The following is a 13,401-nucleotide window of genomic DNA, read 5'->3' as shown; positions in this document are numbered from 1 at the left end:
CAGTGATTCCTTTCGAGTTTCTTTAAGAATCAGGCGGACATAGCACATGTAAAAATAGCTTGAACAACAGACTTGAGGAGAACTTCCCTTCCTCCATGAGATAATATAAATTTCATTCCATCCACTGATTTTTATGATAAAACAATCGGTATTGTCAAAAAAAAAAGAATGATTCGATTGCACAAAAACATGCTTCCATCATGGAAAACATATCATAATAAATTATGGGACGTGCTACGCGTCCGCCGACTGGTTTTTTCAAAAGATAAGCCGTGTCGCGAGCCGTCAGATTTACTGCATCAAGAACCTGAGCGTGCCTCTAGCATTGCAACATAGGTCTTGTTGGAGAATTATTTCAGCAACACAAATCTTGCTGCAGTTTTTTTTGCAACAACTGTTTTGTTGCAATTTTTTTGCAACTGAGATTTTGTAGCAAATTTTTTTTTTTTGCAACTGAGGTCTTATTGCAGAAAAAATTCGCAAAGGAAGTTTTGTTGCAAAACGTAGACCCACCGTAGACCATTGCAACATCGCATATGTTTCAGAAGCATAGCTTCAGTTGCAGAACCGAGTTCGACGAAGGACGGTATGCGGGCCTTCACTTAGACACATGTCACGTAAGGAAGGTGGCGGACGCAGCCGCTGAGATCCACCGGGTGATGGTAAGAGTTTCCCATAAATTATTCATTAGGAGAAAAGATAATTTACCAAATTATTTTCAAAACAGCCTGGTTTGTTCTTGAAAAGGAGACCGGACGTGATTCTAAGAAGCAGATACTAGGAAACAAATCAAAATTAACTAAGACTAACTACGACCAGGGTACGACGCACGTTCTCATGGGAAAGCTCCCATTCAACGCCCGATAGGACGCTATGGATTGGTAGTCCGATACTCATACCTAAACCCCTTGGGCTTGATTTTATGGCAACGGCTGCAGAGCTTCTTTACACTCAACTGAACCGTGGAGGGAACTTTCTCCAAGACATATTTACCAATAACCTCCAGCCCTTTGTGGGCGTGCATGATCATACTCCTGCTTTTCGGGTTGCATTCACCTTTTTTCCCGACACAAGACCTTTCAGCGTCTCCATAACTACTATTGTCGTATTCGGCGTCCAACGTAAGGCGCTCGAGCGAGGTTGCATTCTCAAGAATATGGCAGGTTAGTTCGACCATGCTCTTTGCAGAGCAGAAGCCCATTATCCTGACATTCTTGACGCTGCAATGGACATGTCCTGGCATCCGTCTCATGTTCGAGTCTCCATCAGAAATCAATTCATGCTTTACTCGAGTTTGTGATACCTGCATCCATAGGAATAACACATGAGTTAAATGGTTCCACAGCATGCAGATACTTGATATCGTGGTTGCAAGCTAGAGGATAAGTGACTTACACCCAAGACAAACTTCTCCAGAACAGGACAAGCATCCAGGAAATAAGCTAGAGAAAAATAATCATAGGATGGGGAAAAGCCCCCCGTCTGTCCATCATTAAGATCAATCTGCAGGTTCTTCAGGAAGAGGAATTTGACAGCTAAAATTGGCGTATTGAACATCTGCATATAGATCTTGGTTAAATACTTTCTTCCCTTAAAAAGGTTAAACATATTCAATGGCACGACTGATGCTATATATATGAAACAACACCTGTCTCTGACAATCAAATCTACTGCTAGCCATCCTTGCAAAAACAATAATGGGAAAACTAAAGTTTGAGAATATACCAATCCAGCCGAAGATAGGTTGAGGGTTTCAAGATTTGGCATAATGATGGAAGCTTGGAACGAGCATCATGAACAAGGTCAGATTCGTAGTAATCCAACATGTGCAGTCTCTTCATTTGCAATAAATCTCCAACCGGAAGTTTCTCTACGGCGCCATCAATGCGAACAAAGCAAAGATTTGGAGCTCTATTCTCTATCACTTCCAGAGACTTGCAATGAAACACTGACAGGCAGCTGAACCGATTTAGCAGGCAAGATATCTTGAGGCGAATTATCTTATCACAACTATTGAGACACAACTCTTCCATAGCAAGAGAACTGGACAGAAGATGCCCTAACTCATCCTCCCATGATGCGCACCTCCAACAGAAACAGCCTTGTCAAGCAACCAAGCCCGGCCGTGGGATGGAAGGCGCAACGGCTGAGGTGAAGATGTCGAATCGAGTTTCCATTCCCGTTGGATAAAACCGGGCATGGGAACTCGTAATAAACCGCGGTGCGTCCTAGAGGCATTGAAAGTTTGACCTCTTCAATCCCCGGAGTAACAGCAATCTCAAGCCACCTGTTGAGATAACTGGTGTCCAGAAAAGAACGAAGGTAATTATAACTAAGGTTGAATGTCCTCACGCCGCCAGAGTGTTTTCTCATGATGCGGTTGACTCTCTTGGTGAAAACCCGTGCCAGTTTATCTTCTCTGCATGTATGTCCATCCAGGCGCAGCGTTTCCATACTTAAGGTGAGGTTAGGATGGGATCTCCAGGAGCTTCGAAATGTTTGAGACACACAGCCAGCTCGCGCAGCATCTGGCAGTGGCAGAAGGGACAGTATATGATGCCAGATGTCCTGCAAACACAAAAACAGGAGAAAAGTTAAGCAAGTGGATCCTTTAGCCAGGGGGGTAGGATCATATGCAACAGAACAGTGTTATTAGTGTCTTTCCTAAAAACAATGTGACCTAATGTTGATTAATAAACGAGTAAACATCGGCATTACTTGTTCCTAAAAGGTATAACACTGAAACCGATGCTCTACTTGAAATTTTGAAGCTAGGACATAATGTGCAGAAGCACACCATCTACTACTTTCCATGCGGACCCATGGTTGCAGTAACAACTTCAACAGTGTAGTGAAATATCACACTTGCGCTTCTGCGGCTCTCAAAGTGCGTACGTGTATGCTTCTGGCTTCTATCATATCTTGTTTTTTTTGTAATTCAGCAACAAGCTAAGATTCAATCGAAATTGCTCAACTTGTTGGCTTTGATTTCGTGACCCAGAAAAGGACGAACCACCTCGGTTACGCAGAGGCCGTCAGTTAAGCAGCAAGAATGACAGTGAACTGAGACTGGCAGCAAGCCAGCAAATGAAGTCCTAAATAATTTTGTCACAGCTTACACTCAGCCTAGCTTACGTCCAACAGATTTGTGAAATAGAGTGGTCTGGCGCCGTACCTTTGGAAGATCCGGTACTGAAGATCTCAATCGTTTGCGGCCTTGGGCCTGGGGATCATCGTCCTGTTGACCGGGAGAGCCCTTCCGTTTATCCGCTGAAGCCGTCGACATAGTACCTGGGATAGGATAGGGCACATCATCCATGGTCATGAATGGCGCAGACATTAACGTAAGGAAACAGCAGCAAGCAAAGGCGACGGCCTGCGCGCCGGGAGAGGGGCGAGATCCGACTTACTACCACGGGGCTGGAATTTCACCTCCTCCACGAGAGGTCGGGGCCAGCAATGGCGACCGCGGCTCTATTTACAGCTTCGATTTGAATCGGACGAAGGCGATTTGCGGGAGAGGAGATCGGTGCGGTGCCGCCGCGCGCCACGGCAGGCAGCGTCAACCAAACCCTAAGCTGCTGACTTCGCGAGTAGGCCTTGCTGGGCCTCGACCTCGTCCTGGAGGCCTGCCTTTGCCAGCCAATGCGGGCTATCGTAATCTTGAATGGATACGTTTTTTTTTTCCTTTTTCAAATTGGTCTTGAATGGATACGTTTTTACTGCACGCTTGTGCCGTGAATTTTTTTTTTTCAGCCAGCTTATTCATCACTCAGGTATACGAGTAGTAGATATTTCACCCTTTGTCGCTTTTATTTCTTTTGTGATGAAACGCATCTGCTTTGCTTAGCACCACAGCCTTTTGGATCTAGGAATGTCACACATTTGGCAGACCAATCTTGGTATGAGTACATACAGTCGTCAGCTTTTGCGTAGATCCAAAGGCATGGCATGTCCTCCCGAGCTATTGAACATGGATGTCAGTCCTTTATTGGATCCCTCCAGTGCACGTCTTACTACTCTACTACCGTCGGCATTCCAAAAGTCGCGCATCCCAGTAGATTATCCCTGAACTGGTGAACTGAGCAGTGCTTTATTTATGCTTAAGTTTATTTCCTCGAATTTTTCTTGCGGCAGCAGCATCTGGGTCTGGGCTGATGACAATCCAAAAGATTGTACACCTACAAATGGGTTTCATCACGCATTAGAGCAACTCCAATGGGGTGACATTTCGTTCGCGGCCGTCCGTTTCGGTCGGCGCGGACAGAAAAGGCGGCCCAACGCGCCGACCCAAACGGACGCGCGTCCGTTTTTCGTCCGCGGGTGACCCATTTCCGGCCCATTTTTTAGCCTGATTTGCGTCGGTGCGGACACGCGACGGACGCGCGCGCTCGCCTACTCCTGTCCTCGGGCTCACTGGTCTGTGGCACATTGGCCTCCCCTCTCACCTCCTCCCCCCGGCCAACAAGCAACCCTCGCCCCGCCTCCTCCGTCACCGATGTCGCCGACCATTTTTGCCGGCGACTCTTCCAGCTGCCGCCGCCTCCACATCCGCCCAGCAACGCCGTCCCTGCCCCCAGTCACCCGACGCCGCCGTTTTGCCGCCGGGGAGCAAACTGGTTCCGCCGCCGCTTCCCCCACCGTACAGCCGCCCGCGACCAAGAAGACGCCTCGCCGCCCCCGCCACATCCGACCGGCACGCTCGTCGGACGCCATCACACTCGTCGGACGACGGCAGGGCAGCTAGCTGGTCCGTGGGCGCCGCGTCTCCCCTCGCCGGCCGTCTCCTTCTTCGACGCCCGCAAGCTGTTCGACAGTTTGCCAAGGTATGAAAATGGACTCCGCCGACGAGTTCTTTTTCCACAATTTCCTTTGCGACTCCGACGATTCGTCGTCCGGCGACGAGGAGGAGATATTGGCTGCCGTGTTGGTCCATCACCACCTCAACAACCAGCGGTCGTTGTTCCGTGGCTCCATTCCGGGTCACCTTCCGGCGTTGAATTGTAACCGAGAGAGCGGGCATTTCCTTCTCTGGAAGGACTACTTTGATACAAGAAACCCGTTGTTCAAACATCACAAATCCCGCCGCCGGTTCCGTATGAGTAGGCATGTTTTCAACCGTATTAGAGAGGGAGTGGTCGGCTATGATGACTACTTCGAGTGCAAAGAGGATGCCGTCGGCAAGATTGGTTTCTCCTCTTATCAGAAATGCATTGCCGCCATCCGAATGCTTGCATACGGAGTGCCCGATGATCTCATTGACGAGTACGTCCGTATGAGCGAGTCTACATGCCTAGAGTCCCTGTATAAGTTCTGCAAGGCTGTGATTGCTGTGTTTGGCCCTAAGTACTTGAGAGAGCCGACAGCTGAAGATACAGCCCGTTTGTTGGCGATGAATGCCAGCAGGGGCTTCCCGGGGATGCTTGGTAGCATAGACTGCGTGCACTGGGAGTGGAAGAACTGCCCTTCTGCTTGGCAAGGGCAGTATAAGGGACACGTCAGGGCTTGCACTGTCATACTAGAGGTCGTGGCGTCTCAAGATCTCTGGATCGGGCACTCTTTCTTTGGCATGGCTGGATCACACAATGATATCAACGTGCTTCAGCGCTCGCCGGTGTTTGCTAGGCTTGCCGAAGGCAACAACCCACCGGTGAACTTTACTGTCAACGGCCACAATTATGACAAAGGGTACTATTTGGGTGACGGTATCTATCATCAGTGGACCACTATTGTCAAGACAATACCCAACCCTGTCGGAGAGAAAAGGAAAAGATTTGCCCAAGAGCAAGAGAGTGCTAGAAAGGATGTCGAGCGTGCCTTTGGTGTTTTGCAATCTCGATGGGGCATCGTTCGGTATCCTGCTAATACTTGGAGCACGCAGAAACTATGGGAGGTGATGACTGCTTGTGTGATCATGCACAATATGATCGTAGAAGACGAGCACCCGGAACGTCTGTATGATCAAGGCTTTCAGTTTCAGGGTAACAATGTTGTGCCTGAGCATGGAGTAGCAGCAACATTTGAGCAGTTCACTCAGTTTCATGAAGACATGCGTGATTGGGAAACTCACGTGCAACTGCAAAATGATTTGGTTAAGTATATGTGGACTCATGTTGGCAACCAATAGATGTATCTTCTTTTATTCGTTTGCAAAACTATGTGAAACATTTTTATTTGTATTTGGCTTGTAAAACTATACTATTTATTTGGGCGGCTAAACTATTTTGCTTGTTATTTCATTTCATAATATGTTTGAATGCAATGCAAATCAATGTAAAATTGGGCGGTCAGCCGGCCACGCCTGCACATATGGGTCGGCGCGTTGGGCGTGCTGCCAACCCATATGAAAAACAGAGCGGACGTCAGGTGGGCGGCCGACCCAAACGGACAAAAAGCGGACGAAATCGCCGTCCGTTTGCGTCGCCCCATGGGAGTTGCTCTTATGCTCTCAACGAACACTGCAGGCATAAGATAATCTTTTTTTCTGAGAGAGTTATCATAGACAGTACGTAGTACGTACATATCGTCTTCGATGCCGTTCAGCTCCCATGGCACGATTACCGTCACATGTCAGAAGTTTTGCTTTAGTGTGTGGGCCGATACGTTGGACGCTAGTACTGGTCACAGCAGCAGTGATTGCAGGCAGGACTGTTAAGGTGTTAATGATCTGATGCTATGCTAGCCAGCTACCGCCCACTGTCGCCGTGCCCCACTCTAGATGGAGACCGGTTAATCCATCGGACCGTTGGCCTCTCCCTTTCCTCCAGTCTGAAACTCTGAAACTCTGAATCCTGTGCGTGGCAGCCGGTGATAGAAAAGCGGCAACGTTTGCAAGCCCTGAGCGTAATCTGACCCTGAATGCTCGATAACGAAACGAACGCCCGATTGCTGTGCACCACCAAAGCGGAGTGTCGGTAGCTTGTCCTGGTCGAGAGGGGTCGCGATCTGTGTGGACGTCACGAGTGAGGCCCTCCGCTCCGGTCGGGCCAAAACTTTTTGATCCAATGAAGCTCGTCCAAGCACATACATACTCCCATCTCTTGCTTCGGAACATTCCATCTCTTCCGCTTCCGGCAACATGCATCATCCCGGTTACGTGGGACGGGCCCCGGCTCGCAGAGAACCACTGCGATTTACTCCGGTGGTGGTGGTTTAGCGGTCCAGGTTGCAGGCAGCTAGCTACCGTGATCTCGCCATGCGTCCATGTACTAGAAGCCGGCTACATGCCCATGCGGTTGTCTTGGCTCACGTCGGGATGTACGGTACCGCTCTCAATTATTTCGTATGTAAGCCTCCAAAAAAACTCCTTGGACATGGGGTGAAGCTGGGAATAGGACAATATCAGTTGTCAGCTAGTGAATGAGAGTAGTATAACATTGTTCTTTTTTCTCTCAAAAAAGACTTTCGCGCGGAGACAGGGAGGGGCGAGCAGGGGTCAGACCCCTGCCAATCGCTCGCCCCCCTCAACGATTCGTACCAGGTAGTGTGTACGTACTTATATGCCTAACGGCCGCAGCTAATTGCGTAATTAGCCCATGCTGTATTATACAAATAATTATTGAATCAACAACGAAGTAGAGAAGCCCAATAGCCCATAACCCAATAACTCATGTAGGGGTTGTGGCTGGCCATTATTTTGCCACGGCCAGTGTCTAATCTACCAGATCGATTGATATATGTAACCTACGGACGTGTTCGTTGCAAAAAAAAAAACTACCGACGTGTTCTCTGCACTTCTGCTAGGGCATTCGCCGGCGCCGCCCCCACCGCCGCTTACAGTCAGCGCGTCCTGCTAGGGGCTACGGCGTTTGCCATTGCCGCTGGCCGCTACTCACCAGGGCAACAACACCATCCACCGCTGTCGACGCACAGACATGGCGAGACGCAGGCGGATCAAATACGGCAAGATGTCGGGTGAGCAGGACAGATGCAGGTACACTACACGCTACTAGCTTATACTGTAGATATTAGTTATTATTACCATTGTTCTAAAATAATTATAGTTTATGTTTGTCATTAGTGAAACTTGTTTAAATTTCATCAAATTTAAACAAAAATATCATAAGATCTGCTCCCCCCGTCCCATAATATAAGACGTTTTGTCAAGCAATGTCTTATATTGTGGGACTGAGAGACTAAAACGATAAATAGACATAGCATGACCCTAAAAAATATATACATAGCATGAATGTTTTCTAAACATTATAACTTCCAAGTATTGATATATTTTTTACAAACTTGGTCAAACTTGAAGAAACAGTAAATGATGGGGATAGATTTTTTAATATTAATTAGACCTTAATTTGTTTAACTAGTGTTTGATATAGAACAGTAAATTAGCCAAGTAATTATGTACTCTCTCCCATCCAAATTAGTTGTCATTCAAAGGGATGCATGTATCAAAATGCGTCTAGATACTTCCGTTTTAACGATAATTAATATGGATAGGAGGGAGTATCTTTTTTATAGTCGTCAAATATGAAGTGAAAGCCAACAACAACTAATGCGGTAAATACTTTTTCCCACCAATTGCTTCATCTTCAAGCTCCAACATTCTTGCCTAGAATTATCATATATTTTGGTACTTCCAAAAAAAATATGCTTTATCATTGACGCTATCAGGAGACTGAATATACTGTGATATAGCATCTTTTACCTTAAGAATTTTGCTTCGCCCCCTCATGTTCAAATCCTGGCTCCGCCCCTGTTCGCCATGCTCTGTACGTAAAATACAAACCAAAGTATATAAATTACCCCCTCCGTAGACGATCACTATTTTAGTGATCTAGACGCTCTTATATTCTTTAGAGAAGAAGTAGCGAGGAAACACTCTTACTTGAAAGATTTTGGGATAACCAGACGCAACTACGTTGCCCAAACATAACAAATGTAAGCCTGAATACAACGCCATCACACATGCCCTAGGACACCTAAGCTCCCGTCGCCGTGGGCGTCAAAGCGTGAAGTTTTCGCTTGGCAGCTCAGTCGTGCCACCACGACGATGCACCCAAAACAACCGCGACGAGCAGAAGCCACTAGATCTGGATCTGGGCGTTGCCACTACACGCGAGAGTGAACGAGCCTGAGCCACCCGCGGCTACATGATGTCTACTACGCAACTTTATTCTCGTAGACTCGTGTTGGGCCTCCAAGCGCAGAGTTTTGTAGGACAGTAGCAATTTTCCCTCAAGTGGATGACCTAAGGTTTATCAATCTGTGGGAGGTGTAGGGTGAAGATGGTCTCTCTCAAACAACCCTGCAACCAAATATAAGAAATCTCTTGTGTCCCCAACACACCTAATACAATGGCAAATTGTATAGGTGTACTAGTTTGTTGAAGAGATGATGATACAAGTGTAGTATTGATGGTAGAAATATATTTTTATAATCTGAATAAATAAAAACAGCAAGGTAGCAAATAGTAAACGGGCAAAAAAAAACGGTATTGCAATGCTTGAAAATGAGGCATAGGGTCCGTACTTTCACTAGTGCAATCTCTCAACAGTGCTAATATAATTGGATCATATAACCCCCCCTCAAAGTGCGATGAAGAAATCACTCCAAAGTTCCTATCTAGCGGAGAACATAAGACATAATTGTTTGTAGGGTACGAAACCACCTCAAAGCTATTCTTTCCGATCAATCTATCCTAGAGTTCATACTAAAATAACACCAAGCTATTCTTTTCGATCGATCTAACCAAGAGTTCGTACTAAAATAACACCAAAACAAATTCAGATTCGTAATATTCAATCCAACACAAAAAACTTCAAAGAGTGCCCCAAGATTTCTACCGGAGAAACAAAGACAAGAACGTGCATCAACCCCTATGCATAGATTACCCCAGTGTCACCTCGGGAATCTGCGAGTTGAATGCCAAAACATATATCAAGTGAATCAATATGATACCCCATTGTCACCACGAGTATTCATATGCAAGACATATATCAAGTGCTCTCAAATCCGTAAAAGTGTTCAATCCGATAACAACGAAATCTCAAAGGGAAATACTCAATTCATCACAACAAGATAGAGAGGGGAAAACACTATATGATCCGAATATATTAACAAAGCCCGCGATACATCAAGATCGTGACATCTTAAGAACACGAGAGAGAGAAATTAAACACATAGCTACTGGTACAAACCCTTAGCTCCGAGGGTGGACTACTCCCTCCTCATCGTGGTGGCCGCCGGGATGATGAAGATGGCCACCGGAGATGAAGCCCCCCTCCGGCAGGGTGCCGGAACGGGGTCTAGATTGGTTTTCGGTGGCTACAGAGCCTTGCGGCGGCGGAACTTCTGATCTAGGTTAACCCTGAGGGTTTTCGTAATATTTGAGAATTTATAGGGTAAAGAGGGGGTGCGGGAGGCCACCAAGGTGTGCACAACCCACCTAGGCGCGCCTGGGCCCCCAGGCGCGCCCTGGTGGGTTGTGCCCCCCTCAGGGCACCCCCCAGGTGCTGCTCTGGCCCATTGGTGGTCTTCTGGTCCATAAAAATCCACAAAAAAATTCGCAGTGTTTGGACTTTGTTTGATATTGATTTCATGTGATGTAAAAAAACAAGCAAAAAAACAGCAACTGGCACTGGGCACTGGGTCAATAGGTTAGTCCCAAAAAATGCTATAAGTTGCTATAAAATGATTGCAAAACATCCAAGAATGTTAATATAATAGCATGAATACTTCATAAATTATAGATACGTTGGAGACGTATCACTACACTCCTCACCATCCAGACAACCAAAACACACAGGCACCACCGTCATCATGACGCCTGCCAGAAAGCCAAACATGCAGACCGCCATCCGGAGTCACCGCCCCATCATCCATGCCCCTAGACACCGCCAACCTCCACGTCACATCCACCCAATCATGGTAAGAGGAGTGGAAGGCACCTCCTTCCACTCCTAGCTCGACATCAGCCACCGGGTCTAGGTTCTCACCTCCACAGTTGGAAGCGCCCGTACACCTATGTCCCCAGCCAGTCCTGGTGGATCAGGGTTGGGATACAACCTAGTGACTATCGACACCCGCCGTCATGCAAGCTCGAATGGTGCCACACATGTAGCCATCGCACCAATCCATCCGAAAACACAACAGCGCCCGAAGTGCCCGACTTAGACCGACGCCACTAATAGGCAGCATGCAAGAAGAGCACAACCCCAAGGCAACCAACGCGGACCAAGTCATCTCTGTTGGTGTCAAAACCGGCAGATCTCGGGTAGGGGGTCCCGAACGGTGCATCTGAGGATCAATGGTAACAAGGGACAATGGGGACACAGTGTTTACCGAGGTTCAGGCCCTCTTAAAGGAGGTAAAACCCTACGTCCTGCTTGATTGTATTCAATGAGTATAGGGGTTACAAGAGTTGATCTACCTCAAGATCGTAATAGCTAAACCCTAGCTGTCTAGCCTATGAGAGTTCTGATGATCTCTACGAACTAACCTCTCCGGTTTATAATCACACCGGAGAGGCCTAGGGTTGTACAGAGTCGGTTTGTAAGGGAAGGAAATAACATGTCCGGATACCAAACTTGCCTTTCACGCATATAGGAGTCCTACCCGGACACGGGGGAAAGTACTCTGCCTTTATCTTCACGGCCCATCAGTCTGACTCATATCAAATAGTCCGGACACCTGAGGACCCCCTAATCCAGGACTCCCTCAGTAGCCCATGAACCAGTCTTTGATGGCGATGTGTTCGACACGTGGATTACCTTCGGCATTGCAAGGCGGGTTCCTTCTCTTAAACTTTTTAGGATAACTCCCTGCACAAAGGAACTTTATCTGGCTCTGTATAATTAATACAACCCTTAGCCACGAAGGCAAGATATCAAAATAAAACAGTGTCTTTTACTGACAACTTTTTCGGCGAAGCGTCACATTTGGCTCTTTAACATTTCGAACCATTTTCACGCCTCCCATTTTGCGTTTCGAGGCATAGCCTCCATTGGCACGTCTTGTCAAAATAGAGATCGTGCCCGCCCATTGCGGGATTCTCATCAATACGGTTTTGGGTAATCCAACCGCGCCATTCGCACGATCTCTTTGGGAACAAGCGAGTTTTAAGGCTTGAGAGGGGGGCGTTTGGTATTTCACCGCCTATAAGAGGGTAAAATATCTCTTGTTTTTCCCCATGCCTTCTTCTAGCTCCTGCCTTCCCACCTTTGAGCTCCAGCGCCCAAAACTTCAATCTTTCCCACTGCCACCAACTTCCCCAGCCATGGCTGGATCCGGTTCCAAGGGCAAGTGGGAGGCCTCCTCCGTCACCGAGAAGGACATCAAGCAACTCCGGAGCGCGGGCTATCTGTCCGCGGATATCGCGCACAGGCTCCTTGCCAAAGATCAGGTCATCCCCACTCCGGAGCCCGGTGAGAGGGTCGTATTCATTCCCCATTTCCTCCGAGGGCTAGGGTTTTCCCTCCACCCCTTTGTCAGAGGCCTTATGTTCTACTACGGGCTAGATTTTCATGATCTAGCCCCGAATTCCTTCCTCCACATATCGGCGTTTATCGTCGTGTGCGAGGCTCTACTCCGCATTCCCCCACACTTCGGCCTATGGCACAAGGTCTTCAATCTGAAGCCGAAGGTGGTCAATGGATAGCACGCAGACTGCGGCGGGGCTATGGTGAGCAAGCTTCCCAACGCTGTCTGGCCCAAGGGGGCTTTCGTGGAGACAGTCAAGGTGTGGCAGCAGGAGTGGTTCTATATCACCGAACTTCGCGACGCCAAGTGGGCGGCCACGCCCGACTTCAGATCCGGACCCCCAGACTCACCTCATGGACCGCCAAGGGCCTTGATTGGGGGTCCCAACCGGAGGTGATGATGCTACGAAAGCGCATCTCCAACGTGTTGGGTAAAAACACTGGTCTCACAAACGTGATTCAAGTGATGCTCTTCCGCCGTGTCCTTCCCTGCCAACTCCGGGCCTCCCCCATGTGGGAGTTCAATCCGGAAGAACCACAGACCCTGAAGCTCTTCTTCGGCACCACACACGAAGATATGTGGAAGCAGCTTTTCAAGGCCCAGAAGAGTTGGCCGATGAAGACCGAAGACATCGGACTCGACAGCGAGAACCCAGCCTCAGCAGTAAGCATAACCTTTCCGAAGACTTATCTGGCTAACACTTCGGATGATGATGAAGATTTATATTATCCTCTTTACAAGGCTGGACGGTGAAGGCGGAGCGGATCAACTGTCCGGCGCCGCTGCCGGAGAACCCAACCACCTCCCAGCTAACGGAGATGCTGGTCCCGGCGCCATATCAAGTGCCAGAGAAGAAGGCCAAGAAGAAGAAGGGCAAGGAGACCAAGGGCGGCCCCCGCTGTTGGTGTCAGAACCGGTGGATCTCGGGTAGGGGGTCCCGAACTGAGCGTCTAGGATCGATGGTAACAGGAG

General features: G+C 48.1%; 1 protein-coding gene across 2 annotated transcripts; it reads right to left on the bottom strand.

The window, feature by feature from the left end:
• Positions 1-669: 669 nt before the first annotated feature.
• LOC109751587 (uncharacterized) lies at positions 670-3,602 on the bottom strand. 2 transcript variants are annotated; one of them, XM_020310466.4, is made up of 5 exons: positions 3,414-3,602; positions 3,176-3,291; positions 1,726-2,568; positions 1,396-1,557; positions 670-1,303 (listed from the first exon to the last, which is right to left on the bottom strand). In XM_020310466.4, the coding sequence occupies exons 3-5, from the start codon at positions 1,765-1,767 to the stop codon at positions 872-874; spliced, it is 636 nt and encodes a 211-aa protein (XP_020166055.1). In that variant the 5' UTR covers positions 1,768-2,568; positions 3,176-3,291; positions 3,414-3,602; the 3' UTR covers positions 670-871. The 2 variants fall into 2 exon arrangements, with proteins under 2 accessions (XP_020166055.1, XP_020166054.1); XM_020310465.4 differs by having other exon boundaries at positions 3,411-3,575.
• Positions 3,603-13,401: the final 9,799 nt, after the last annotated feature.

Source organism: Aegilops tauschii, chromosome 5 (assembly GCF_002575655.3).
Source record: "Aegilops tauschii subsp. strangulata cultivar AL8/78 chromosome 5, Aet v6.0, whole genome shotgun sequence".
NCBI lineage: Eukaryota > Viridiplantae > Streptophyta > Magnoliopsida > Poales > Poaceae > Aegilops > Aegilops tauschii.
This window is presented reverse-complemented; position numbering and strand designations above follow the sequence as displayed.